Below are 25,801 nucleotides of genomic sequence, written 5' to 3'. Positions count from 1 at the left end.
ATTGGACAGTAGCTATCCGGACAGCTTGCAGAGGTGAGGAGAATATTCTAAACCAAAGTACATCTTTAGTTAAGCAGTTATAATTTTCATACAGTTTTTTAAAGAATGTACAGCGTAATTCTTTTAATGAAGAGCAACCTACTATCAAGTGTTTTAAAGTTTCCTCACACTCTGGTAATTGACAAAACCGACAAATATTTTCTTGTTTTGTTATTTGACCTCTTCGAGCTAAAATTGAGTCTAAATCGGAGATAGTTGTTTCTGAAGTGGGGCGAGGGGAATTTAAGTAAATAAGAGGCAGCAGTTCTCATTCTTTTCGTACCGAAAGCCAGACCGCTATAATCTTTATACCGCGAGCAAAACTCTAAAGTGCAAATCCAGTCATGCTGATATAGTTTTCTCTGGGCACGATTGGGATTGATTAAAAGCAATTCAATAGTAATGTCGGCTTCTACTAAAAGATTGGTAACAACATTTCTACACTTATTGGGAAAAAGATGTGTGGATTTCAGCATGTATATAGCCAATATATAAGATAAATCTGAACAATTTATACGCAGCAAAAATTTCCTCATTAAAAAACACAATTTCCACGCATAAAACACAAACATTGAAAGGACTCCTAGCTCATAACGTATCAAAGGTCCTGCAGTTGAATTCGGTAACTTAAACACTGCTCGCCAAAATTTTCCCTCGAGTCGATCCCAAAACACACGGTCTCTTGGTAATTTAGTTTCAGAGCCGTATGTTATTATCGGTAGAACTTTTTGGGCGTAATATAGAAGTATCTGAGAACATGTAAATTTACCAAATTTATGCAAGAGGACTTTAGCTTGGCATATTAGTGTTTGCAGCTTTTGTTTTATATCCTGGACATAAGGAATATCACACTTCAGATTGTTAATAATCACTCCTAAATATTTATATTGTGGGGTAATAGAGATGAGCTCTTCTTGGAAAGTCCAGATGGACGATTTTAAAGGGCGACATTTTTTGTTATGACATTGCATGATCTGTGTTTTGCTTAAATTAATAGCCATATGATTGCTTTGAACATACAGTGAAAGGCCTTTTATCAGCCTCTGTAGACCTGACGGCTTTTTAGAGATTAAAATAAGATCATCCGCATATAATAACCATGCAATTTGATGAGACCCGAGTTTTGGAGCATCTGAGTTGATATCATTAAAATTCTTGCCCATGTCCAGTATAAACAGGTTAAAAATAGTGGCCGCCAGAATACAGCCCTGTTTCAGACCTCTTGCTGTCGGAATTTTGGTGGTTAAATGCCCAGCTAAAGTAGTTCTTATCTGAATTGGAGAAGCGCAATCAGTTTAATTAGTGAACCGGGGCAGCCCATTTTAATCAATTTACTAATTAAAAAATGTCTATCGATTGAATCAAAGGCCTCTTTAAAATCCACGAAAGCTAAAAACAAGGACTGATTAAGGCATTCACACTTAGCTTTGATCGCATTGATTGCTGTGATATTTATTGCTGTGCCTTTACCAGCAACAAATCCAGTTTGGAATACATCAATATTACCAGAGGTTTCTATCCAAGCCCGCAAGTCTCTGAGAATCAACCGGGCAAAGATCTTGCCCGGTGTATCAAGGAGGGCAATCGGTCTATAATTTGAGGGGTCTTGTCTATTACCCTTCTTGAACACCGGGACAATAATAGAGAGAGACCATGATTTAGGCAATTGTTGAGTGTGCATGATTGTGGAGTAGAGTTGATATCAAATCTTTGCCCATAGGTTCGGATCTTGCTTCATCATGTAATTAGAGATCCCGTCTGGACCAGGGGCACGCAATCTACTAGATTTATTAATATAAAATAAAATGTGTGCTACTGAGGATTGCAAAGTAAAAACTCCTGGGTCACACTGACTAAGTGGTGAAATTATAGGCTCAGGACAGGCATACAAATTTGTGTTATGTTCGACCCATTGAGTCTTTGCTACGTCATTGATTTGTAATGAAATCTGCGTATTAGGGTTGGTCTTATTAATTAGTGCCCATATTTGCGTAGTGTTTTTTGATCCCATCTTTTGGAGCATACATTCTCCATCAGTTTGATAAAGAATAGATCGATGGGCCTTCATCCAATTTTTATGTTTTGTTTTCAATGATTTAAGGGCTTGCCATTTAACTTGGATAGGCAAAGCCAAAACTACCTTTTTTTCCCTTCTAAACCAGGACTTTTGACGCTGTACTTCCCTGTCAAAAGAGTGCAAGGGAAAGTACTTTGTCTTCGCCTTTTTTGTTGTACCGAATGTATGCAATAAGTCACTATACTCGAGTGACTTATTAGTGCCTGAGATCCTCTCATACACAATTGTCTGTTCAAATACCTTGGCGAGTTTCGCCAAATTGTATTCAGTCCAGTGTAATCTATTCATACCTTTTGTTTACTGATAGGGGCTGGTATGTATTATATAACTCCTTTTTTCCCTGTGAAGCCATACAGTGCCATTTCACATTCAATATGTTATGATCACTGTCCTCAGTGGGGATCACACAAAACAACTTAATATCAGAGAATAATTCACGATTAACATAAATAAAATCAATAATGGCACAGGAATGTCCTTTTTTCCATGTGTTCTGTGGCGGGCTATCGGCAGGGCATGAACCATTTAACATAACCAAGTTTTTTGTCTCAATAAAAGTGTTCCAGGAGACCAGTCTGCTATCCATACGTTTATTGGGGGCATCCAGACAGTGCAAATTTAAATCGCCCGCCAGAATTACATTCGGGTATATAGGGAGTTTAATAATCTCTAACCATAACTCTTCCAGATCTTTAAGAAATGTTTTGGTGGGCATTGCAGCTGGATTCCAATATATATTTACTATCGCATATCTTTGTTCTCTTATTGTGATAATTATCAATTGAATATATCGATTTGGCGCAGACTGGTGTTCTAGAACAATTTCTGAGGACTTATTTAAGGCCATAAGGAGACCGGACATGGGCAGACCTTTCACAGATCGTATTGCAGGGTTAAAAACTATTTCAAAGTTGTCCCACACTGGCCGCTCCGTGAGCCAAGTTTCTTGAAATAAAATAATATCATGCTGCGATAACTTATTGGAACCATTCCTCAATAAGTGCCCGTGGCCTCGAGTGTTCCAACTTATCATAGACAAAGATGGCAGAGGATATTGAAAAGTAAGTTACGACTGCTTTGATACAAATTGAGATATTGGATGATAATTTTGGTTAATCGACTGAACACATAAACCCTGTCTCTGATTGGAGACATATGTCTGCGTTGATGGATTTTGCACCGCAGAAATGGGAGCTTGAGTTGTCACAGCAGTGAGAAGCTCGAACCCTAATTCATATATTTCTCGATTAGCAAGCCACAAAGTGTTTAACACAACTCGTGAGGACACCCAAAACCGTGCAACAGAGAGATCATTATCAAAGATAAATTCCACCAAATCAATATCGGAGGATTACAGATCGTCTAACGCAGGAATTTCAGCTAGTATTGCAAGTATACTAGAGCGATTTAAATCATACTTCACATAAGGTGTATCTCTGCATCGGATGATCAATGGATATAGCGTTTGTTTGGGTGATATTTTTGAGTTTTTTGGTGGTAAAGACGAAAATCTATTAGAGTGCAACCAGTTTGTACTCAGTAAGTGATTTTGTTGTTGAGGAAGTGTATCAGCCCTTGCAACCGGACCAGCTGGATAACGGCTCAGATCAGTTATTTGTGAATGCATAGTATGCTGGTCAACCTCTAACTTCGTATGTAATGTAGCATTTTTGTTCAAGTTGGTCATATATTCTTCCACCGCAGTTTTTATTACTTGTTGTATTGGCATTTCAGATGCACCAAATCTGAGTTGCTTGGTGGTGGGTATATTATCGGAGTTAGTAGGAATTTTAAGGGGAGCAGACATTTTCTTTAAAGAGGAAAGCTCAGGGATCAGGGGCGTAATGAGTGACTGTGCCACATGATTCTTTTCTGTATGGACTGTTATATGGGGTATCTCCCGAATATTGGGATCCTTCAGCATCTCTGCTTGGGCATTCAAGGGTCTCTGTTTAGTCATATAGTAGTCGATCTCCTTTCTGATTTCATTCCGTCTGGCTTCAACATTCTTATCTAAGATCCTCTCAGGAGAACAAGGTGATGAAGCTGCAAGGGTAGCACCCTCTTTTACTTGTACCGCCGCAAATTGGGGTACTAAAGAAAGTGAAGCTTGTGTATTCATCGCCCTATCATGTTCGGCGGCCTCAACCAGCGTGTCTAGTGGGTCGCCAGGGCAAGCCGTCGGCTTGTTACTAGCTTTCTTAGCATTAGCCAAGGCGCTATATTTTTTTTTGTACTGCTTCCGCAGCCATGGTGGTGTTCTTCCTGGGCAAGGATATGGCTTTAATGAAGGCTTTTGTTGCTGAGGTTGCAGTTTTTGTTATATCTTTAGCATTTTTTGTTTTTTTACAAACCAGGTTCTTTTTTGGCTTAAGTATTATTTCGCGTGGCTTACATCCATTAAGTGAGAATATGTTAAACACTTGTTTGTCTTCAGGAACTACAGGGTCCGACAAAGACCTGTCCTTCGGATTTTCAATGCCTTGGGGCAGAGAAAAATCGTTGTGAATTACATTCGGAAAAGCAGGTAAGGTCTTAAACTTTATAGCTTGTGATTGTGTAATAGGGTCGATAGGCGGCTTGTCAAAAATTAGTGATTTGTCAAGGTTTGGATTTAGTTTTTTTCGGATATTCGTTTCTATACTATGTTTAAGCGTTGCTTGCCAATGTAATAATTTCTCAATCTGTTCATCATGTGCCTGCAGTTTTCGGTCAAGCGTTTCAAACAGCTTAAAAAGGGAAGAAATGGCCAAATTCATGGCATGCAACGTGGTCTCAATCAAAATGGACGGAGAAATGACTGAAGGCAAAATAGGGTCATCAGGTGGTCTAGCCGAGATGTCAGGGACGTGTCTGGGGGTGGGGGCAGCAAATGAAGCGACCAAACTATGTGCTGTATCTGAATATATGAAAGAAACTTCGGGTAACTCTAATGAATTCCGACAATCATCCCCTTCCAAAAAGGAAGAGTTCGAGCTTAATTCAATTACTGCAGGCTGAGGATCCGATAAACCGCAGCAGCTTTCGATCAGGGGGAGTGGAAGGGGAGCATGACAGTCATGTAATGATGAACTATCCGCACCAGCAGGACCTGAAGAATTCTGACATAGTGTTTGAGGCTCTAGATTTCTGTTGGAATTGGTGTTGGACCCTGGGGATCCAGGTGCTTCACATATTACAGGCATAGGGTGAAGCTCTTTAAAAAGTGGGATTACGCCCTCTTTAATAAGAGTGTTATCAGAAACTCCCGTGAAGTTTTTTACATTCGAGCCTTGGGCGCTCGTGGTGAACTTAAAACAAGGGTCAATTGGTTTACCAGTGAAGTCACAGGATAAGGCTTTAGACTCAAAAAAGAAACGTTTTATATCAGCTGGAGATGTATGTCTATTGTTGTTCGAGGCACTAGCAGGAGGATGCCTTCGGGGCGTACTGCCCATTTGTTTTCGCTTGTGTGTTTCGGCATTATCCTGAACCAAAATAGGCCCATTCAAAATTGCACTTCTTAGGGTACGCATGTCACCTTATAGTAATACTATCACAGAGTATAAATACAAATAGATAAGAATTATGATTAGACAAATAGATACTAAAACAAGATAGATAAATACTGCTTAAAAGAGAGGGTCCAAAGGTTGGAAAAAAAAAAAATGAGAATTTAAAAATGGAGGGTGGAACTGGATTCTTGCAAATGCGCCAAACAGTACCTTAGTTATTTGCTTGTGCTGATTTTACACCTAGAATTCTTAGCCGTCTAGGGAACGCCCGATGGCTTGAGGAGCAACCTTAGTCCGTCTCTCCTCCCCAAAGACCGGCTAAACAAGTCAATGAATTAATACTCTTCAGACTGTTGAACAGACCGTAGTTGATCCGAATTGGGACAATAAGTGGCAGATACTTGTCCGCTGGCGGTAATTAATCAGTACCCATCTTACCGCAACCAACAGCCGACCACGCCAAACAGCACCAGCCCTTACTGCCGCAAGGGCTTAACGCCGCAAGGGCGGTTGTGCCAGCAATATGAGGAGGGAGATAATCACGTGATCCGTCACGTGATGGGAATAGGCCCCGCCCCCTCCAGGAAGCAGCCAGGCAGCAAGAGCAGCGCTCGCAGTGCTGCGTTCAGGAGGAAATGGCAGTCAAAGGAGCAGACGTGCATAGTACCAAGCACTCCTTCCAAGTAGTAAAGAACACCTTTTAATTCCTTTTAAAACCGAGGCATTGCGTGGCAACATTGGACATACAAGATGCATACTTTCATATTTCAATGTTCCCAGCCCACAGAAAATATCTGTTTCCAAATAGCGAGAGAACACTACCAGTTCAAAGTGCTCTCCTTCGGCATGGCCTCATATCCAAGGGTATTTACGAAGGTACTAGCAGTGGTATCGGAGCACCTATGCAGAGAGTCAATCCCACTGTAGCCTTATATAGATGACTGGCTAATAACAAGGGAATTCTTCTCAAATTTTCAAATACAACACCCAAAGAACAATCCACCTTCTTTTCCAATTGGGGATCATCAACAGGAAGAAATCCTATCTTGTAACCAGTCAAAGAAAGCAATTCCAGGGAACAATCATAAAGACAAAAGAATAGCTTGTCGTTTCCTCAAATGAGAGTACAAAACATACTGTTGCAAGTAGCTCACTACATAGCCGGTCGCCAGATAACTGTACTTGAGCAATGCGCTTGCTTAGAATGATGGCTTCATGCATACACATAGTTCCACACGGGCATCTGCGCATGCGACCAAAGCAGGATTGGTTAGCAAAGCAATGGTCTCAGGCAAATGGTCCGTGGGACGATCTAGTGGTTGTTTCGATAACCTTTAGTACAGGCTCTTCACTGGTGGTCCAGGGACAACCTGCTAAAAGGAAAACCCTTTTGCAATCCACCAGTTCAATCGATACCAATTAAATACGCCTCTCTTCAATTGGGGAGCCCATTTCCTTCACCACAGAGCTCGCAGCAGGTGGACACACACCACAGCCCAAAACTACATCAACCTTCTAGGATTCCTGACAGTTCTCGGGGCTCTGCGAGCTTTTCAGCAACATCTAATGGGTCAGACAGTGCAAGTCCTCACAGCACAGAAGGCACCACTGCCATGTTTTACCTAAACCAGCAGGGAGGCAGACACTCCAAGTCTTTCCAGGCCATCGCAGAAAATTTAGAAGTTGACACTCAAGCGGAATATGTTCCTAGTCTCTCAACGCGTTCCAGAGGGGAACTCAATGCTCTAGCAGACACTCTGAGCAGAAACCCTCTACCACAGGAACATGAGTGGAAAATCAACAAATATTCTAGACAAAATCTTCTCCCAGTGGGGTTATCCTGCCTTTTAGAATTGTTGTCACAAGCCAACATGCACAATGCCCAGACTTTGCATTGAGGTTTCCCCAACCAGCATCCAAGGGGGGACACCCTGTGGATGAGTCGGAAATGTGCTTATGCTTTTCTGTCGACACCGCTCCTGAGCAGGATAGTGCACAAGATGCACCAGGAACAAGTCACCCTAATCCTGATTGCTCCAATGCGGGCAAGACTACCTTGGTTTCCACATCTGCTCAAACTGGTAATGTGCAAGCCAATCAAGCTTCCTTGAAACCTATAACATGCTGTCCCAACACGAGGGACAAAACTCCATCCACATCCTCTGTCTATGAACTTGGTAGCCTGACTCCTGAAGTCATAGTTTGGTCACTTACACCTTCCTCAAAGGTGTATGAATATTCTAAAGGAGGCATGGAAACCCAACACCAGACACTGTTACTTCAACAAGTGGAAGGGGTTTGTGGTATGGTGCAGATCGCAATCCCTAAATCCAATTGAATGTTCACCATCCAACATTCTACACTACATGCGCTATCTAATAGAAACTGGCCTAGTATTTAACTCCTTCAAAGTACACATAGTGGCCTTGTCTGCATACACCAATTTGCAGAATGAGGTGTCTTGGTGGAAAGTTCCTGTTATCAAGGCTTTCATGGAGGGAATGAAGTGATTACCCACCCATTTCTAACCCTAGCCTATACACAAAGCTTGCCTAAAACACTTAACCTACAGAACCGCCTTTCAGATAGCTATCACCTCGATAAGATGAGTCAGTGAGCTACAGGCATTATCTGTACAGGACCCTTTCTTTGTGATTCACAAGGACCTTAGAACACATCCTAGGTTTTCACCAAAATTCATCTCCAAGTTCCATGTCAACCAATCCATTGAACTACCTACCTTTTTCCAAAATCCATCTAACTCATCTGAAAGAAGCCTCCATACATTAGATTTAAGGAAGGCGGTCTTGTACTACGTAAAAAAAAATCTAAGGAAAACAGATCAGCTCTTTGTTAGCACAGCACCTTGTAGGGATGGCGATCACATCTCTAAAAATGTCATCTCCAGATGGATAGTCCAATGCATACAGCTGTGCTATTCACTATCCAGAAAAGACCCTACCGGTTACTCCTTGAGCTCACTCTACAGGAGGTACAGGAGCTACTCTAGCATTTATTGCAAACCTCCCCCTAGACGCTATTTGCAAAGCCGCTACTTTGAGTTCTATTCATACCTTTACCAAGCATTCCTCAATTGATACTCTCTAAAGCAGATTCACAAGTTGGACAAGCGGTGCTAAAAACATCCAATTGCCACTGTACCTTCTCACAACCCACCTCCTTCTCCATATTATGCTTGCTAGCATGTGATCTAAGCAGATGCACAAATCTCAGAAGGCATACATTACTCGGCGTACTTGCATTTCTGATGCTTGTCTCTGCTTAGATTCACTTGCACCCAACCTTCCTCCCCTCCTGGAGTCAAAGGTGCATGGATGTTTCTTGCTCTATTGCTATTTTCTGCTTTATTACATCAGTACTCGCGCTACACTTATGCAACCTCATGTCAGAAACAAAACAATCTCTACACGTGAAGGACTGTGAGTACAGTAGACGTCACATTAGGGGGAAGTATTAACATGCACAGTCGACGTCACTTTTTGAGTTTTGAAAGCAAATCGTGTAGTACTCCGCGGCTACCACTAGATGTCGGCCTATTCATAGCATGTGACTCTAAGCAGATGCAAGTATCAGAAATACGATTACGGTGAGTATGTATTATATATAACTCCTTCAAAGTACACACAGTGGCCTTGTCTGCATACACCAATTTGCAGAACAAGGTGTCTTGGTGGAAAGTTCATGAAGGGAATGAAGCGATTATACCCTCCCATTTCTAACCCTAGCCTATACTCAAAGCTTGCCTAAAACACTTGACCTACAGAACCGCCTTTCAGCTATCACCTCGATAAGATGTGTATAATACATTACTCACTGTAATCCTATTTCTGATACTTGCATCTGCTTAGAGTCACATGCTATGAATAAGCCATCTAGTGGTAGTCGCAGAGTATTAAACCTTTTTTGTTTTTAACCTCGTAAGATTGGCAGATAGAGCAAAGGGAATACAGAACTTCCATGAGAACCAAAATATATTTTGTATACATCTAGCCAAGATTAATTTTGACATGTATCCCTGAAAAGTAAACTTGTGATTAATCTTTGATTAATTGGAACAAGAAAAACCATTGGTGGATAACTTTGGCAGGTATTTCCTTATAAACTTTCTTTTTTCCCATATGTGCTTTTGCCAGTGTGCCAACCTAATTCTTTGCTTATTTCTTCTGTTTGTAGAGATTTTGCTTCTGTTTCAATAATCGTAACATCAAATCAGAACATTTCAATCATTTCTACCTTTATTTAGTAGTTCTAAAGAACTGTAGTTTCCATAGCTCTTCTGGTACTTCCCAGTGATGTAACTGGTATGCATTTAGCTGAACTTTAAAGTGCTTCATCATTCTCTTGATGGCATGTGTATTTTTCATTAACCTGGCTAACGAAAGGAAATTCTCTTGACAGGGCGTACGGCACAGTCAATGGCTGGTACTGTTCTAATCGTAAGCCCAAGGACTACAAACCCACCTACTGTGGAATGGTCCAGAAAAAACCTCTGTCTGAAGCTGAAAAAGACCAGGTAGGGGGGTGCTGCCTGGAGCTGCTCAATTTCTTCAACAATACTAGTTTAATGTCATAGTAAGTTATTTGTAAGCGCTCTCGAGTTGCATTGGCCTCTTGGCACCGATAGCTGCCCATTGAGCATGAATGAGTTCCTTGGCAGCTGAACAATTTCCTGTTTTGTGTTTCTGTGGTAACGCATTCACATGGAGGTGCTGAGTCATGAAAATGTTCCCAAAACCTTAAATTGTGTCTCTAGTTGGTGTTTGTGGGAGCTTGTAGCAGTGTGGCCAGAATGGGATGACAGGGCTGTCTTGGACTCTTTGGTGTGCTTGGCACAGCAGAGTTACCTGTGGGGATTTCTCATTCTGTTAATTTTTCCCCCCTAAACTTAAGAAAGGTAGATGAAGGGTTTGTGTGACAGATGTGCAGAATCTGTGCGTCCGAGTCACGTTTGTGCGCGTGCGAGAAACTGTGTGCGCGTGCAAGGCAATGAATGCCACAGTGTGTATGACAGAAACTGGGTTATTGCATCTTGAGCGCTTCTGGGTACATTTGGTGACACCCTGTGAATTACACAGCAAGGCTCACTGTTGTCATTGAGACATTTTGACCCTTTACTGAGATAAAGCACATGTGCATAGTACCATGAAATGGAAAGAATCCAACTCTGGATTTCATCCTCGCTGTCTATAGGGAATTAAATCACATGCTTGCTTAAGTCTTTAAAAGCTCAACCTGTGCTAGGACCCTGTATTCCACTTCTGGTCAGCGAAAGAAAATCTGGCAACGCAAGCAGATATTACTGCCAGAAGCATGGAATCAAATAATGTACAAATGTGTGACTTGGAAGGGATGCCTTGAACCCATACAGAAGTACTGGGCAAAACATTCAGCATATGTGGTCCTTTGGAAGCATTGTCTTGAACCCAAGCAGAAGTGCTGGGCCAAACATTCAGCAAACGTGGTCCCTTCGAGGCATTGCCTTGAACCCATGCAGAAGTGCTAGGCCAAACATTCAGCATATGTGGTCCCCTGGAGGCATAGCCTTGAACCCATGCAGAAGTGCTAGGCAAAACATTCAGCATATGTGGTCCCTTGGAGGCATATCCTTGAACCCATGCGGAAGTACTAGTCCAAACATTCAGCATTTGGGGTGCCTTGGAAGGGGAACCCATGCAGAAGTACTAGGCCAAACATTCGGCACGTGGGGTCCCTTGGAAGGAGAGCCCATGCAGAAGTGCTAGGCCAAACATTCGGCAGAAGTGGTCCCTTGGAAGGGGAAGCCATGCAGAAGTGCTAGGCCAAACATTCGGCAGAAGTGGTCCCTTGGAAGGGGAACACGTGCAGAAGTGCTAGGCCAAACATTCGGCAGAAGTGGTCCCTTGGAAGGGGAACCCGTGCAGAAGTGCTAGGCCAAACATTCAGCAGAAGTGGTCCCTTGGAAGGGGAACCCGTGCAGAAGTACTAGGCCAAACATTCGGCAGAAGTGGTCCCTTGGAAGGGGAACCCGTGCAGAAGTACTAGGCCAAACATTCGGCAGAAGTGGTCCCTTGGAACGGGAAACGGTGCAGAAGTACTAGGCCAAACATTCGGCAGAAGTGGTCCCTTGGAAGGGGAAACGGTGCAGAAGTACTAGGCCAAACATTCGGCAGAACTGGTCCCTTGGAAGGAGAACCCATGCAGAAGTGCTGCGCCAAACATTCAGCACATGTGGTCGCTTGGAAGCAATTCCTTGAAACTCTGCATAAAGGCAATGCCGAAATATTGATGTAAATTGTTTCTTTGAACAAATGCCTTGAACCCATACATTGTCAAAAGTGCCCAAAAGGAACGTGATTACGGAGGTCTTATTGTACAGCGAAGTGCTGTACAAGGTGTGGGTATGCAGCGTTTGGGCTGGCATTTTTTAACGGTAGCCCAGTACTCTGAGTTAGTCTGTACGTCCTTTGGGATTAGTCCAAAGGCCTTCACCCTTTTCCCAAACGCATGCCAGCCCTCCGAGACCTGCTCCAGCTAAGCACTAACGGGAGAGTGGAAAAAGTTATAAAATTGTAATCTTGCAACAAGTAGTGTCTGCAATGTGTATGTCCATTTTCCATCGTGCAGTGTGGAAAGGAACAGTTGGAGGTTATGAACTCCTAGAAGTTACTCGGTTGTTCAATAACAAAGTTCACCGCTGTCAATCGGAAGACTTCCTATCCACTGTTGCTGTAGGCATTGGAGACTATTCATCAGGGCGTTGAAGGAAAGTCCATCACTAAATGGACTCAGAAGCTAGAGGGCAAGGTGCAGCTAACATCAATGTGCTTGGCTATTGATCAGTCGTGATGTTTTCACTCCGTGCATTGCAGATCCCCTGAGGGGTGGAATGGCTCATTTCAAGTCGAGCTTGAAACCCCAGTACATCCAGGTTAAGTGTCCCACGTTAGCCTAGGGCGGAGGGCGTGTCTCGGCTGATTGATGACATGTGTGCACGTGCTCATCCATGGCTTTAAAGTTCTGGATATGTGTTGCCCAGGCAGAAAAGCCAATTTAATGTGTACGTGAACATGTTTTCCTCCAGGAAGATGATCTGATTTGCTAAATGTCTGGGGTGATGGCATAATGACTGCTGAACCCACCTCTTACCCAATGTAACCATGGTCCATTATCGCCTTTGAAGGGATGAAGGTAGTCGGCCTTGCTGGTATTGGAACTTGTGAAGTGCAGGGTGCTTGCAGATCGGTTGTGAACCTGCCAAATGTGTCAAATTATTATTCAAATTCACATTTTCTGAATGAAAAAAATCAAAGGCTTAACTTTGCGCTCCAAGCCTTTGTAATCTCCGATTTCCTATTCAGGATCCTGCCTTTCCCTCGAATCTGGGCCATTCCACGCCACCCATACTTCCACGAGGCTATAAATAGTGGCGCTCACAGCACCATTTACCCCCTCCCAAATCAACTACACTGCTGCGTGTCTAGAACACAACGCCTACAGCCCATCCTGGTGGTGCATCCTGGCTGCGCACCACAAATGTCTCCACAAAAACCTTTAACATAGCGACAGTCAAACGGGTATTATTCAAGAATATGAACTAACACAATTTAAATACCCGGGGACGATTGTCGGCAAATGCCAAGTTGAAACAGAACATTCTTGCCCTGAGATCTAAAACAAAGAAGTTGGCGAACCAAGTACTGGTGCTAAAACAGAGATCATGTTGGTGTTCCCTACTCCCACTGTTAAGAGTTCTACAAAGGGAAAGTGGCGGCTATATTATCACACGGCGCAGATGGGCCGATGCATCTACCGAAGAAACAGTGGCAGTACCTGGAAGGGATGCTTTGAACGAAAGTATTAAGCCTTCCAAAATCAATCCCAATCCAGGTAATCAAAAAGGAACTAGGTCGGACTTCCCCAAAAGCAACGGTAATCCGGAAGACATTATCTCTCTACAGCAAATGCATGAAAAACGACGAAGAACCTATCTTGGCATTAATAAAATCAGAGTTTGAGAAGGGACCAGAAAAAGCAGTACAAAAATGGGCAATAGCCTGCAGCGACCTGCGGGACCAGGCAAATGCCACAGTTAGAGGACCTACCTAGAAACCAAAACGAGGCACACAAAGAACTGCGGGAAAACGATTGGATACTAACGTGCGGAGAGGCAAACCAATACAAACTACACCAAAATCTGGCACTGGAACTCCGAGCCCTAGGAAACATTCCTGGACCCCGAGTATAGGACACACAGTTCGTGAACATGACGCAAGAGGTCCTGCTGTAAGAAATAGAGGGGCCGCGAGATACTCCTGCAGATTCTGTAACAGCGAGGGATCTCGAAGACCTGCAACATATCCCCATGACATGCACCGCACTGATGGAAATCAGGACACGATTCTTTACACCTTTCCTGGAAAATGAGCGGACCCTTTCTGCTGAGGACTGATGGAAACCACTGTTGAGTGCGAGGGGTGGGGGGGGGGGAGGAAAGTCCTCACTAGTAATTGCAACAATTACGTTTTTAAAGGAATGTCTGGGATCCAAAATAAAACCATCGCACAATAACAACTCGTACATCGGAGCGAAGACTGACGGAGTCCCAAGGACGAGACTGCAAACCACTTGTTGTTGCTAGAAGTTTTAATAAACTAAAAAGCACAAAACAAATGTGCAATTATTGATTTGGCTTAATCAAACATTGTCACAAATTCAGAGGCTCATGCTACTCCTCTGCTTGCTTTTCCCATATGCTGGCCACATGCCCATGGACCTGCATACAGCTGGCATGGAGCAAGGGAAGGGAAGTGCACCCATGATTGCGAAGGGCAAATGCTTGCAAATGAGGCCGCTCTACTCCGGGATTCCACTGTCGGGCACTGGGTGCCAGGTAATGTTGCATGCTGCCTTATATTTATTTATTTTTAGATCCCTGGCAGCATTCATCCGAGCATTTCATTTTCACGTTTCCACCTCCTGAATAAAGGTAGGAATGTGAAACATGTTTTTGCAGTAAGGGTGTCATTGAAGGACCCACACAGGTGTAGGGCTGTGCGTGATGTCAACCAACGCAACCATGATGTCGACAAGGTGCACTGCACTTAGGTATACATGGAACAAATGGCGCCAATCCTGTGTGCCTGGAACTAGCCCATACTACCCCTAGAGACTTGCAAGGTGGGAACTGGGGGCACAGTGATGCAGATGGGGGGGGGAGTGCCCCCTTTATTCTACGCCCCAGTTCCCTCATGAATCAACCCTCATGTGCAAATGATGAATGGAGTCTATGTTCATTGATCAAGTTTGAGTGCTGGGGTTCAAGTGTGTAGAGTTGGTTCAGTATGGAGAACTGTTGGCTGAGCAGGAGTGAAGAGGAGGCAGACGATAAAACCTGGAGAGTGGTGGGGTGAAAGGGAAAACCCGGAGAGTGGCGCATTGAAAGTTCAGGAAAGTGGAACGAGGAAAGAGTAAAGTGGCCAGGATTGTTTATGAATTATGTGACATGCCAGTCTTTAATCAAAGTTCTTTAACGATCCCATCGACGTGTCACAAGAGGCTCGCCCTAAAGCCACAAAGGGAACACATTTCTTTTAGCATTACTTTAAACGTAGCACTTTCCTTCATGTGTTAAAAAAAATCATGTTGTTAAGTTTTTGTTTGACAACAGGCCACTTGGGCTGAGTATGAAGGGCAGTGCTTTAAGTGGGATGCGAAATTAAGGGGGGGGGGGCTCTAATGCGTTGTGATGCAATATTTGGAGGCAAGCCCTAAAAAGGGTCTCGTGCATCCTCCAAACCCAAGTAGCTAATGAAGCTTTAAATGGGGTGTGGCCTGTGTAATTAACGGAGTGACCTAACCGAAGCAATCGAGTTCGTATATGTGCAACGAAAGGGCAAACATTCTGGTTTAAAAGATGTATTTAAATATGGTTAATCTGTGTACACATTTTGACGTAAATAAATATATTAAAATATGAAATGGAACATCAAGTCAAAAGGGGCCAGTACACCATGCAATACCACAGTTCTTCTGAAAGAAATGCATTATTCGTACATGCTAATTAAAGGCATTCTAATGATAATACTTTAATACAATGTATTCGCTTAGAATTTCCCTTTCCTGTTTGAAAAATATTTTTTAACTGATGTCATTATAAACATTACTGAAGGTGCCATCTACTGGCAGAGCAGTATTGCCTCTCATATATTTTTAAATAAATCTGGTGAGGGAGGTCAGTTCAGAGAGCCCCTGGCTCAAGGGCGTTATTTAGAAACAGCCTGGGCTGTAGCCTGGCCCCACTTAAAGCCCTGTACAAGGTGCACGTGGTGGTAGTATTAAAATTGAAAAGTTCTTATTTTCTGTGCAATTGCTCTTTTGTGCATGTCGTTTTTACAGCGGCTGACCTTGATAATGTCTGTCCATTGAACCGATTTTACCAGGCGGGCTCCAAGCGACCAGGTAATGGGATGTCCGACGACCTGTCCAGTGAAGAGGATATGGAAGCCAAGGCACAGATGGTGCTGCTGCGCAGGAGTGTGGAGGGTGCTTCCAGTGATAATGGCTGCGTTGTCAAGAAGAGGAAGCCGGCGGCAACTCAACCGTGCCAAAGCCAGCAGGTTAGCCCGTGGATGAATGATACTGTCACTCAGATGATAGCCTTGCAGTGCAATGTTTACTGTCTCCCTTTCATTGTGTCTTTTTATGCCAGCCAAAACAAAGAAATCCAACATGTGCTCACCTTGTTCAAGATTCAGACAGTCTCGTAGACTCGGAACAAGAGTCCACACCCATTAGTCAGGTAACGTGTAATGGTCTCAAAGCATTTATAGCTTGTATATCTGTTTCTACACTCACTGCTTTAGAACTGATGACAAGTGGCTTGTGCATGTGTACCATTGGCTGGCCAACACTTTACCAAAACATGTTGGTCTTGCAATTAAACTATTACATACCTCTTTCCCCATACCTAATCCAGCCAGACCACCGCACCTGCCTTCCTCGGTCTATCCTGATCTTCCTATCCTGTCCTCAACATATTGTAACTTCTCCTTCACCACCTCTCTTTTGAACTCTGCAAGGTGCTCATAAACTCCCTGGGCTGGACCAGCCCTGGACAAAAATGTAATTAAAATAAATAGAAAAGACATAGAAATGTGAAATCCTCATCCATGCCAACGATCCCGGACCACCCCAGACTATAACTTGGCATAAGGAGTCATCCAAGCGACTCTCTTGCTCCTCCGGCTGACATCCAACACCTAGGAATCACCATTCATTAAAACCTCGCCGACATCTCATCCATTGTAATCCTCACACATTCGTCAAATAAATTCTTTGTTCTCTGTATGGCTTTAAAGAACACCCTCATATGCACTTTTTGCCGGATTGATTCCCTTCCTCATCACTTCATGAACCCCCAAATCATCTTAAACAATGCTACAAGAACCACCACCATCTGATTGTGCCTACGGTGCCAGATGCAGCTGGGCCTCAAGTCTCTCCACCCGCTGCCCATAAAGAAGGGTTACAATTGAAATTCCTCTGCCTTATCTGAAAAACCATTCGTGGCTTTGCTCCAGAAGACCCGAAGGCCACCAACCTGCTGGCAACTTACTCTCTTCCTCACCAAAACGGATCACTTGCTGTGCTTTCCGCTTGTACCACCTGGGGTCAAGCACCCTGTTGTATATGTGTCTTGAAATGCACACAGAGCCAGTGGTATGATTTATGCTCCTTTAATCTTCTAGCCAACGACCCTGCGCTCCCTCCTCCATCCACCATTAACTGTCACACTCACGAGCCCACTCTACACTCGTTCCATCATGTCACTCACCAGCATTTCTTGTGGTGCGCACTCTACATTCTAACACAAAAACACCAGAGCGGAGCGCATGTAATTGTTAAAGGACACTACACCACACCCAACCTAAAAATAACAAACAACAAAGCTTTTAAGACAAAAAATATAAACAATTCAATAAAATGTGTAACTAATTCTTAATTTATTGAGTCAATTCTTCAACATTACTTCATGAAATAGTCTCTTGACCACCAGTGGTCTCCTGATTCTTCCTCCCAAGACACCATCTCACTGGTAGTGTTGTACCTTCTTGTTCAATAGAATTATTACAATTCTCTCATCTCGTCACGCCCTCTTCCATAACATCCCCATCAAACAACTCATTACCATTGCGCTCTCTTTCCTCCCAATCCTAACACCCATGCTCACTCCTTGCCAACTCTATCTACTAACTCGATCCAAATTCCATATGGATCCATCTTGATATGATATCGGGTATTTATAACATGCTTAATACCGAGAGGTTTCTAAGCGCGGACCCGTGGATCGAACCTGTGTTCCGAGTTGTCTTGCTTCCAAGGCGAGCTTGTTGCCCCTGAGCTATCCTCCTGAAACAAAGTGGATCTTGAATCATAACAGCATTTTTGAAAACCTCTAACTCTAGCAGGCTTGGTGTACTTCGACACCTTTCTCACCCCTCTTCCCTTCTTTATCCTTACAAAATCACCAGGTGCCACCCATACTTACAACGGATGGGTAGACCTCATATACTCCAATCTCTTACCACACTCGACCATTAGTTTCCTCTGATTTACCCATACAGGATCTAACACTGTGTTGGGCTCTCTGCCTCTCATCAACTCAAACAGAGACTTCACCAAATTGGCTCTAACAGATGTCCTACAACTCCACAACCTTTCCTCTAAAGCATTTTCAACAGACATATTGTTTCTAATTGCTTGTTCAACAGCTTCTACAACCGCCCCATGTCACCTTTCCACTAACCCATTGGTTTGTGGATGATAATTAGCTGAAAATCTCCACTCCATACCAACCGACTTGGCATACTTCATCTCATTACTCCTAAACTGCACACCATTGTCACTAATGATCACCTTGGGATAACCTTCCCTTCTAACATGTTGCATACACCTGATGACCTCATTAGTCCTTACATCACGCACCATTTTAATCTCGAGCCACCTCGAACAATAATCCACCATAACAATTAAAAACCGATTTCCCTTGCCCAAACTACCATATGGACTCACAATGTCAATTCCAATTTGTTCCCATGGTTGTTCTGGCTTACGCATAACAATGGGTTCAGCTGTCTCCACCTTACAACCTTTGTCCGAATTCATGGAAGGCCAACATCTCAACCTTTCCAACTTAAGATCTACACCAGGCCACCAATATTTAGACCTAACCCTCCGTTTGGTGCCGGTAGATCCTGGATGCCCCGGATGTGCCCTCACGATCAACCCTTCCCTATGACTCTGGGGCGGTATCAACTGGTCTCCCCTCAGCAACAACTCATCCTCAATAGAACATTCATCCTTAACCTCCCAAAATGGAAGACATCTCTCATCTACCAATCTCTTTCTAGGCCAACCTTTCACCGTATAATCTATGACCTTGCACAAAACCTCATCCTCCTGTATCTCACGAATCCATGTTTCCCTAGGAAACGCCTTCAAAACTACTGCAACAGTCTCCACTTCAACCTGCTCAACTTCCTTAACACTAAGAGGCAATCTTGAAAGAAAATCGGCAGCTATATTGTTCTTCCCAGGCACATACTTGGCTTCTAAAACTATAATCTTGTAACCTTAAACTTAACCTAGCAAGTCTGGGTGTTGCTCTGCACATACTACGCACGGACAAAACCTCTACCAAGGGTTTATGATCAGTACAGACCATAAACATATTCCCCCCTACAAATATTTCCTGAAATAGCTTGTGTTTGGCCAATAAACTAACAATTCCCTCTCAATTACTGAGTATCTACTCTCTATTTCAGTCACTGCCCTAGAGGCAAGGCGGATGATTCTTTCACACCCGTTCTCCACCACTTGGGATAATACCGCTGCCAATCTAACCCCACTAGCATCAACAGTAAGTTTGCTTTGGTTTCCAAACACACCCTCCAGGATTCATTGACACAAACTATTCCTTATGCACTCTGCATCCCAATAAAATCTAACCTCTTTTTTGAGCAACTTCCTCATAGGTTCTGTTGGGCTTGCAAAATTCTGCACAAACTTGTTATAAAATTCACAAACTCCCAAAAATGATCGAAGCTCCTCTTTACTTGTGGGATCTGGTGCATTTTTGATGGCCCTCATGGCATCAACCTTGGGAATATAACCCTTCCCACTGACCACATGGCCCAAGTACTCCACTTCAAGCTCCTTAAACGTACTCTTTTCCATTTTCAAACCCTTCTCTTTCAATGTCAACAGCACTTTCTGCAACCTTTTGTCATGCTCACACACCCCTTTTCCAAACACAATTATATCATCCTGATAAACGAATGTCCCCTTTACTCCTTTCAGTACTTAAGTCATGACCCTTTGTAATACCGGAGCATCAGAAGATCAGAAGCTAAATTGAACGGCATGTTATAGTGTTACAAGCCAAACTGTATAATGAAGGCAGTTAAATCTCTGCAATCTTCGGTGAGACTGATCTTATGTTATGCATTTGACAAATCTAGAGCGGTAAATATGTCAGTTACTTCAATGCAGTTCAACATCCGATATTATAGGTAACTGATACTTGTCCACCAATATATTCTTATTTAAATCTCTGAGATCTTCACAAATTCTCAGTTTCCCTTTACAGCAACAATGGGGCTCACCCATTGAGATGATTCAATCTTTTCTATGACTTCTTCCTTCTCAAGTCTATTCAGTTCTTGTTGTACCTCTTCCACCAAGGGTAACGGAATCGGTCTGGCCTTGGTATGCACAACTGAATTTGCTCCAGGTTTCAAAATTATCTTGGAAGCATAATTCAACAACCCTAACTCTTGCTGAAACACATCACCAGGTTCATTTTCCAAACTCTTTTCCATACATGGGCTGTTGCTCTTCACCAACACCAGCTCTTTTTTGCACAGATCCAATCTTTTCTTCATTGCAGCTTGATCTCTCCAGCCAAGAACATTCACACCCTCCCTTGCAACAAACTTTGATTTCTGCTTGACAACCTTTGAACTGTACAATACTTTTGAACCAGCCCGTGATGTGAATCTTGGAACCCTCTAGGGTTCCTAATGTCCGGTGGATGAACCTTTGCTGTCAACCCTTCGTATCTTAATTTCCCCCATGTCTTGACTGTAATTATGGTGTATGGGGAGCAGCTATCCACCATGACTGATAGCTTCCAATTCTCTATTAAAATGTCACATCTGCAGCATTTTTAATTCTCCACTAGCTGGTTCACAAACCACTGCTACACATTCCTCTTCAGAATCCGTGTCCTTCTGCACAACCAACACCTTTTTTCTTACTCCTACAGACCACTACAAAATGCCTTCTGATTCTACAAATTGCACACATCTGATTAATGGCCGGACAGTTCTTTGAATTGGCATAATCTCCTGCTTTGCCACACTCTTTATCTCTGCTCTCATTTTTAAACCAAGTTTTCTTCATGCCCCTTTTGTATTCTCTATGATCCTGATCTTTTGACTTATAAAGCCTTCCACTCGCTTCATCAGCCTCTTCTTGATCTATTCCTCAGGACATTCACGGTGGAATGTTCTCCAGACTCTTGAGCTGGCTTGGTTTGACTCTTAACAGTTTGAGCTTGTATAACTTCCATTTTCTTATCCTTAATGTCCTTCAAACAAAGGTGCGTGTGTTCAACCCTCTTTGCAATTGCCACAGCCTTTGACAATGAGGGGTTACCCACAATCCAAAACCCGTCCTGAACCAAAGGGGTCTTTGGTGTGGATGATAGTCTGATCCCTAATCAGTTCATCCAGCGTGATGCCTGCACCAAAACGGCAAGTGTGAGTAGCTTCTTTAGAGCCGATACATACTCCTCTACTGTTCCATCCTCTTTTTGCAACCTAAGATAGACATTTTATCTATTAATTGCAACGTTCCCCTCTGGGGCATAATATTTATCCAATTGCCTTGAAGCCCGCTCATATTCATCTGTCACCAGCTTCATCCCCTGTCAATTCCGGCAATTCCCTATATTTACACTCGCCTTCAAGCCCTAACGCATGCAATAACAGTAGCTTCTTCTGTGGAGACAATCCCTCCGGTTCAACAGTCTTTATATAGTTTTTCCAATATTCCCTCCATTCTTGCCACAAAACACTAGGCTGACCAGGATTCGGCAAAACACTTTCTGGAGGGTGCACTGTTTTTTTGTTGACACTTTCCTCTAGCACTGTGTTGCTTGTGTTATAACATTCATGTCTTCTTTAAAAATAAAATGTTCATGTACTGTGATGGAGAACTTCAGGATGAATGCTGATCTCTGCCTGGCCCCTGCCTTGATGTATTCAAAATGGTGCCAGGTTTTCCGATGATTTTTAGTTCTTTCGAATCATTTTCTGGTCTTCTGAGCTGTGCTTCAATAATGGGACACTTTGCCTGCACCCCAACGATCATTATAAACTAATTATAGCTGCTGCTTCTCTAAGTCTCATAACTCTGCGCCTTACTTGAGCTCCAATTTGTTACAGCCTCATCAGCCCGGAGGAAGCTTCATACAACAGTCTGGTGAGCCTGTTGCGCGGGTCCAGTGACATTTGGTGGCCTCGTCGCCAAAATGTTGTATCGTGTCTTGAAACGCACACAGAGCCAGTGGTATGGTTTATGCTCCTTTAATCTTCTAGCCAACGACACTGCGCTCCCTCCTCCATCAACTGTCACTCTCACAAGCCCACTCTACACTCATTCCATCACGTCACACACCAACATTCCTTATCGCAAGCACTCTACATTCTAACACACACACCGGAGCGGAGCACAGGTAATTGTTAAAGAGCACTACACACCCCTTCAGAACTACCACCAAACCTTCAATGTACAGTAAAAAATTCACAAATTCAGAACTTTCATCAATAGTCGTCTTTTCTCCAATGCTTTCATTTAACCTTTATAACTTCTGCCTCTTTTAAAGTGCCATAATGCTGACCACAAGGCAAGTACATCATGTTGGAGAATATGAGAATGCTGTGTGGAAAAATAAAGATAAAATCGTACTGGGTATCCCCCTTGGTTTGCAAAAAAACAATACTTTACTAGGAAGACCATGACCACCAGCAGTCTTTGCACTGATGTACTGGCTTGTATCGTTTGTGGTTTGGACAATGCAGGAAGGACCGGCAAAAGACGATGAGGAAATGTAAGGGCGTAAGGAACAAGCATATCAGGGTAGAACGGCATTCTTTGCTCATTGCCCACGCTGGAACGTGCGGTAAACTAGGCCTCCTTCACAGAACAGAACACCAGAAGGCAAGTAGTTTACATGTAAGTTTATTCTCAGTTATAATGTAGAGAAAAGCACTGGGACATAGGTCCAACTGACACCAGTAGAACCCAGCACTCCAAACCTAGACCAACACTCCACAAAGAATGTCAGTGACATCACTACATTCCAATAGCAACACATAGCCCCTAATCAGGCCTCCGCGCAGATTGACGCATCTCCCTCCTTATCACTGACGCAACACTACACCCATAATGGAGACCTAGCACAAACGCAATGTTGCAAGAAAAGTTATGAACCACCACTAGAACACCACAATTTGATTGCAAACTGCTCACCAAGCACAAAGATGAAGGAACACCCCCAATCGTCACACAGAAATACATAGCTCATACCAGCTCAGAATCAACTACCAACTGAGCCAATCCGCTACACCGCACAATCTAGCTAAGATCTTAAATGGAAAAGAAAAGAAACTAAATCCAAATCACAGGCCCTCGCCAAAGCCTGAACACCCACTCGGCTATAAACCCGCTGAAAAACAATAGAAGGACCCAGACAATACAACCTTCCCTGGTGGAGACCACGCACACCACAACCAAAATTAACCCACACGCCGCCTTATCCCCACACAGACATGTGGCCACCATGTCTGTGTCCAACTCAAAAACTCCAACTGATCCTACCACCAAACCTCACATCAACACGCTATCCCCATAACTTACCCAGACAGCGCCTCGCTGCCCCTTACCCCCATAGACAGCACCTCACTGTCATTAACCTCACCATAGACAGCACTTCACTGCCCCTTAAAAACACCAGACAGCACCTCACTGCCCACCAGACAGCACCTCACTGCCCCTTAAAATGACCAGTAGGCACCTCACTGCCCCTTACAACCACTGACGGCACCCCAAAAATATGACCAGGGACATGCCCCTACGAACAAACAAACCTCACAGGACAACACATAAACCAACAGTAACCAAGTAAATAATAACTTGAATATAACATCAAGAACTCTGCGCACAAAGTCCCTGCACTCGCCCACACCCACACCCGCATGTTCATGAGATGGCAGGCAATAACAATGACATAAAAATGAATAAAAATGACATGGCGCTAAGTCCCCTGCGCCAAACCCGCACCCACATGTCCATCCTGCAATGAAAACATTATTGCAAACACATTACAATTGCCCATGAACCCCACAACCAGGAGTCAATACTCAAAAGCTTGTTAAAAAAAGGCCTAAACAGCAGGCCACCAACATAAACACAACTGTAATACATAAATATTAACAAGCCTTAAACAATCTAACATGACCCAGGTCCAACCCATAATACACATAACCCCGAGGCCACTACACATAAAAAAACAGCATTATAACAACACCGGCCTCCCCCAAAACCTACCTCAGATTAGACCTCCAATTCCTTTAACGCCGCCATCGTAGACAGACCCCACAAGTCAGGATTGAGCTCCCGCAGCCGTCCTGCCACACCGCGGCCCTTGTCGCAACGTCTTTGCCACAATCTCCCGGTGCACATGTAATCAATGTCCTCCACTCTTGCCACCTCTCCGCGCTTTTCCACTGACTAGGAAGACATTCTGTTCTCAGTAATTTGCGCTTCACGACAATATCGAAAATCCTCTTCGCCACATCCACTGGCACTTGCTTTGGGCCCCGCTACCATAGCATATGCCCCATGTATCTCCGAAACCGCACTGGCGGCATACACTGTCCATTTCCATACTAATACGTGCAGCGGCACGTAACCTGGGCCGCCGATGCGTTCCAAAAGAATGTTGCTTCCACATACCACGCTGCGTTCCATCGTTACGGTGTGCTCCAGCTGGCGATGCTGGAAAGCTTCACGAGAAGGCAGACGTCGCCATAACCTTCAACGACTCCATAAAGGAAACAACTTCATCCCCTTGTCCACAGCAACCACTCGGGGTTCCTTGCTGCCCGACAGCCACCACCAAGACTCCCTCACAGCTGCGGCAGTAATGCTGAGCTCCACTACTCGGCACCGACACTCTCATTGCCCCCTTGCAATTCGCCAATTTCAGCTTGGCCGATTGTCCCAGACCACAGCATATGAGCGGTCACCTCACTTGCGCCAACGCACCGGTACGGAAATACTGCTCCCAGTGCTCCACCGCAGTGCGCTGCAATCAAAACTCACTTCCAAAGTGTGCCGATCCCCGCACGCAAGACCGAGGCTGCCTACGAACGCATGCAAACCTCTCAATGAGACAGCAAGTACCCCGTGGCTGCCTTCCGCACATGTGCGCCACTCCCCACATTCTCATGCACCGTCTGCTGGTCCAGTTTCTCCTCCACCCGGCTACCGGCTTCCGTGCACAGCGATGACTCCTCCAGGCTCGAAGGAAAAAAAAAGTTGAATGCAAAAAAGTCAAAAAAAGAATGTTTTTTTTATTTTTATGTTTTTTGGGGGTTTAGTTAGTATAAATAGGGGGTTTGGACCCCCCCATTAAAAAAACAAATAGAAAAACACATTCGAAAAAGAAAAAATCCGAAATTTTTGCAGTCGACTTTTTCACTATAAACCGGCTACTGCCTCAGCTGCCTGTCAAATTAAAGTCCCGCACTGTGCAACCTCAGCCCGGCTTCAAACACGGCCCGGCTGGCAACGTGCAGAGATCATGATCCTCCTCCTGGCCACCTTAGCTACCGACCAGCCCGCCTGGCCACCTGGACACTGGACCTTCAGGATCCCTACCTGGACCCTAGCTTGGACCTCACTGCACCGCCAGGCCTGCAGTATACCTGGATGGATGTTTACTTGGAAGGCACCGCCCCTTCCCAGCAGCAAAGAAAACATCCTTGTCGCCAGTGTGGTAAACCAGGCCTCCTTCACAGAACAGGAACACCAGAAGGTAAGTAGTTTACATGTAGTGTTATTC

At 43.9% G+C, this 25,801-nt stretch overlaps 1 protein-coding gene across 3 annotated transcripts in view; it reads left to right on the top strand.

The window, feature by feature from the left end:
- The window catches only part of PHTF1 (putative homeodomain transcription factor 1), a 596,971-nt gene that overhangs the window by 212,581 nt on the left and 358,589 nt on the right, over positions 1-25,801 (top strand). For 2 of the 3 annotated variants that reach the window (XM_069633361.1, XM_069633362.1), the window contains exons 8-10: positions 10,030-10,144; positions 16,050-16,226; positions 16,319-16,408. In XM_069633361.1, coding sequence (XP_069489462.1) covers positions 10,030-10,144; positions 16,050-16,226; positions 16,319-16,408 — 382 coding nt within the window. The remainder of the gene's footprint in view (positions 1-10,029; positions 10,145-16,049; positions 16,227-16,318; positions 16,409-25,801) is intronic. The other variant, XM_069633363.1, reaches the window with a different exon arrangement.

The sequence above is a fragment of the Ambystoma mexicanum genome, chromosome 13 (genome assembly GCF_040938575.1).
Source record: "Ambystoma mexicanum isolate Mex_15411 chromosome 13, UKY_AmexF1_1, whole genome shotgun sequence".
Lineage (NCBI taxonomy): Eukaryota > Metazoa > Chordata > Amphibia > Caudata > Ambystomatidae > Ambystoma > Ambystoma mexicanum.
Note: the sequence above shows the minus strand (reverse complement) of the source record. Positions and strands in the feature narration are given on the sequence as shown.